This window comes from Aphanomyces astaci (assembly GCF_000520075.1).
Source record: "Aphanomyces astaci strain APO3 unplaced genomic scaffold supercont1.27, whole genome shotgun sequence".
NCBI classification, from domain to species: domain Eukaryota; phylum Oomycota; class Saprolegniomycetes; order Saprolegniales; family Verrucalvaceae; genus Aphanomyces; species Aphanomyces astaci.
The window spans coordinates 478,670-480,857 of NW_009798290.1; the positions used below are offsets into that span (position 1 = coordinate 478,670).

At 52.5% G+C, this 2,188-nt stretch overlaps 1 protein-coding gene across 1 annotated transcript; it reads right to left on the reverse strand.

The window, feature by feature from the left end:
- Nucleotides 1–506: 506 nt before the first annotated feature.
- H257_10312 (hypothetical protein) lies at nucleotides 507–950 on the reverse strand (the record flags this gene model as incomplete). The annotated part of the gene is made up of 1 exon (XM_009836807.1): nucleotides 507–950. One exon carries the CDS (start codon nucleotides 948–950, stop codon nucleotides 507–509), a length of 444 nt encoding a protein of 147 aa, XP_009835109.1.
- Between the last annotated feature and the right edge of the window lie 1,238 nt (nucleotides 951–2,188).

The window sequence follows — 2,188 nt, forward strand, 5'->3', positions numbered from 1 at the left end:
CGTAATTTTGATGCTGTACGTCCGCCATGACATCGCCGTTCAGTATCGACTCCCGTCCACGATACCACACGCGCAAAACAGTGTGTGCATGACAGTTGAACTGCTTTGCAGCGTCCACGAAGTCCCCACGACGCAGTGTGCCACTTGCGGATCTTTCGAGAAGGGTTTGTATCTCTATGCATGATGCAAGATAAGATAATTTTGTCTATTCGAGAACTATTACTTTGATGCCAAGTGGAAGCATACGTATAATGGGCACTCATGGGTTGTGTCAAACTCGAACTCTTCGAAAGAGCCATAATATTTTACGTGAGTTTCACTTCGCTGCGACATGTTTGACTTTCAAATTCTAACTCCACGAATCTTCGAAAGAGCTCTAATAGAGGATAAATCACGGATTTTGAAAATACAACTTTCATGAAGTGGCTCCTTAAACTGAACGAGATATGGGCAATTGAAGGGAGCTCAAGTTCGGCAGGTCATCGAGAGTTCACGAATTATTCGCATTATTGGGTCAAGCTGGCCTTGAGCTCGTCCTTGGTCATGCCCGTGATTTTGCCCACCTTGGGGTTCATCCCGGGGTTGTTGTAGTTGCACCAGACATTGTTGTCGCGGCCACATTCGGACCACCCGCACGCCATGGACTTGGCTTCGGGACTCATCATGTTGGTGAAGTGGCCGCACTTGGCCCAGTTCCCGTTGCACTTGTTGCTTTCGTAGTTCCATGACTTTTCTTCTTCGTCGTACCACATCCACGCTGCCCCCACCACCTTCATGCAGGCCGCGCCACTGCACGCTTTGTTGGTCGCCAAGTTTTGCGAGCCTTTGGGGCCGCCGTGCTTAAAGCCAGGGCAACTTTTGGCCCACTTCTGCATTTCGGGCTCCAGCTTATCGTCCCAAGTCAGCGGACTGATACCGTGGGCCGCGCGGATTTTGTTGGTTTGGGCCATCAATTGGTCCTTCACACCGTTGCCAGACGAAGGTGGGGAATTTGGCTTTGGGGTGTCGTTCGAGGGCTTAGGTTCAGACGGGGAAGACGGTGGTTCATTGGGGGGGAATGGTGGTTTATTCGGTGGTTTATTGGGGGAGGACGGTGGTTCATTGGGGGAGGACGGTGGTCTATTGGGGGAGGACGGTGGTTTATTGGGGAAGGACGGTGGTTTATTGGGGGAGGACGGTGGTTTATTGGGGGAGGACGGTGGCTTATTGGAGGAGGACGGTCGTTCATTGGGGGAGGACGGTCGTTCATTGGGGGAGAACGGTGGTTCATTGGGGGGGAACGGTGGATTATTGGGGGAGGACGGTGGTTTATTGGGGGTGGATGGTGGTTCATTGGGGGAGAACGGTGCTTCATTGGGCGAGAATGGTGGTTGATTGGGGGAGAACGGTGGATTATTGGGGGAGGACGGTGGTTTATTGGGGGTGGATGGTGGTTCATTGGGGGAGAACGGTGCTTCATTGGGGGAGAATGGTGGTTGATTCGGGGAGAACGGTGCTTCATTGATGGCGAATGGTGGTTGATTGGGGGAGAACGGTGCTTGATTGGGGGCGAACGGTGGTTGATTGGGGGAGAACGGTGGTTGATTGGGGGAGAACGGTCTTTGATTGGGATGGTTGGACCAAGGACTCGACGGGTCAAACGAAAAAGGGGACAACGGTAGTTGATTGGGATGACTAGACCAAGGACTCATCGACTTCGAGTCAAACGAAGAAGGGAAGAGTCTGTGAGTGGGATAAGTGGGTTTGCTGGACGAAGGAGGCGATATCATAGGGGTGCCAGTTGAGGGCTTGGGGGGGAACGAAGAAGGGAACGGTTTGTGAGTGGGATAAGTGGGTTTACTGGACGAAGGAGGAGATATCATAGGGGTATACCGTGAGAGGGCGAATGAAGTAGCGAATTGTCTGTGAGTGGATTGCGTGGATTTTCTAGACGAAGGATTCGTAGGGGCGCCAGTTGAGGGCTTGGAGGCGGACGAAGGAGGTTTGCGGGTTGACTGAGTAGGCTGCTGGCTGGACGAAGGGGTGGGGTTAGATGAAGGAGTCAGTGACGATCCGATCAATTCAGGATATGAGATCGTCTCGGCCATATTGCACACTCCCTTGCCACTCAGCCCTCGCTTCAAGTATATGTACCCTTTGTCGCCCCATTGCGACCCCCACGAGTTTTTGATTTTGAAGTAATTGTCCG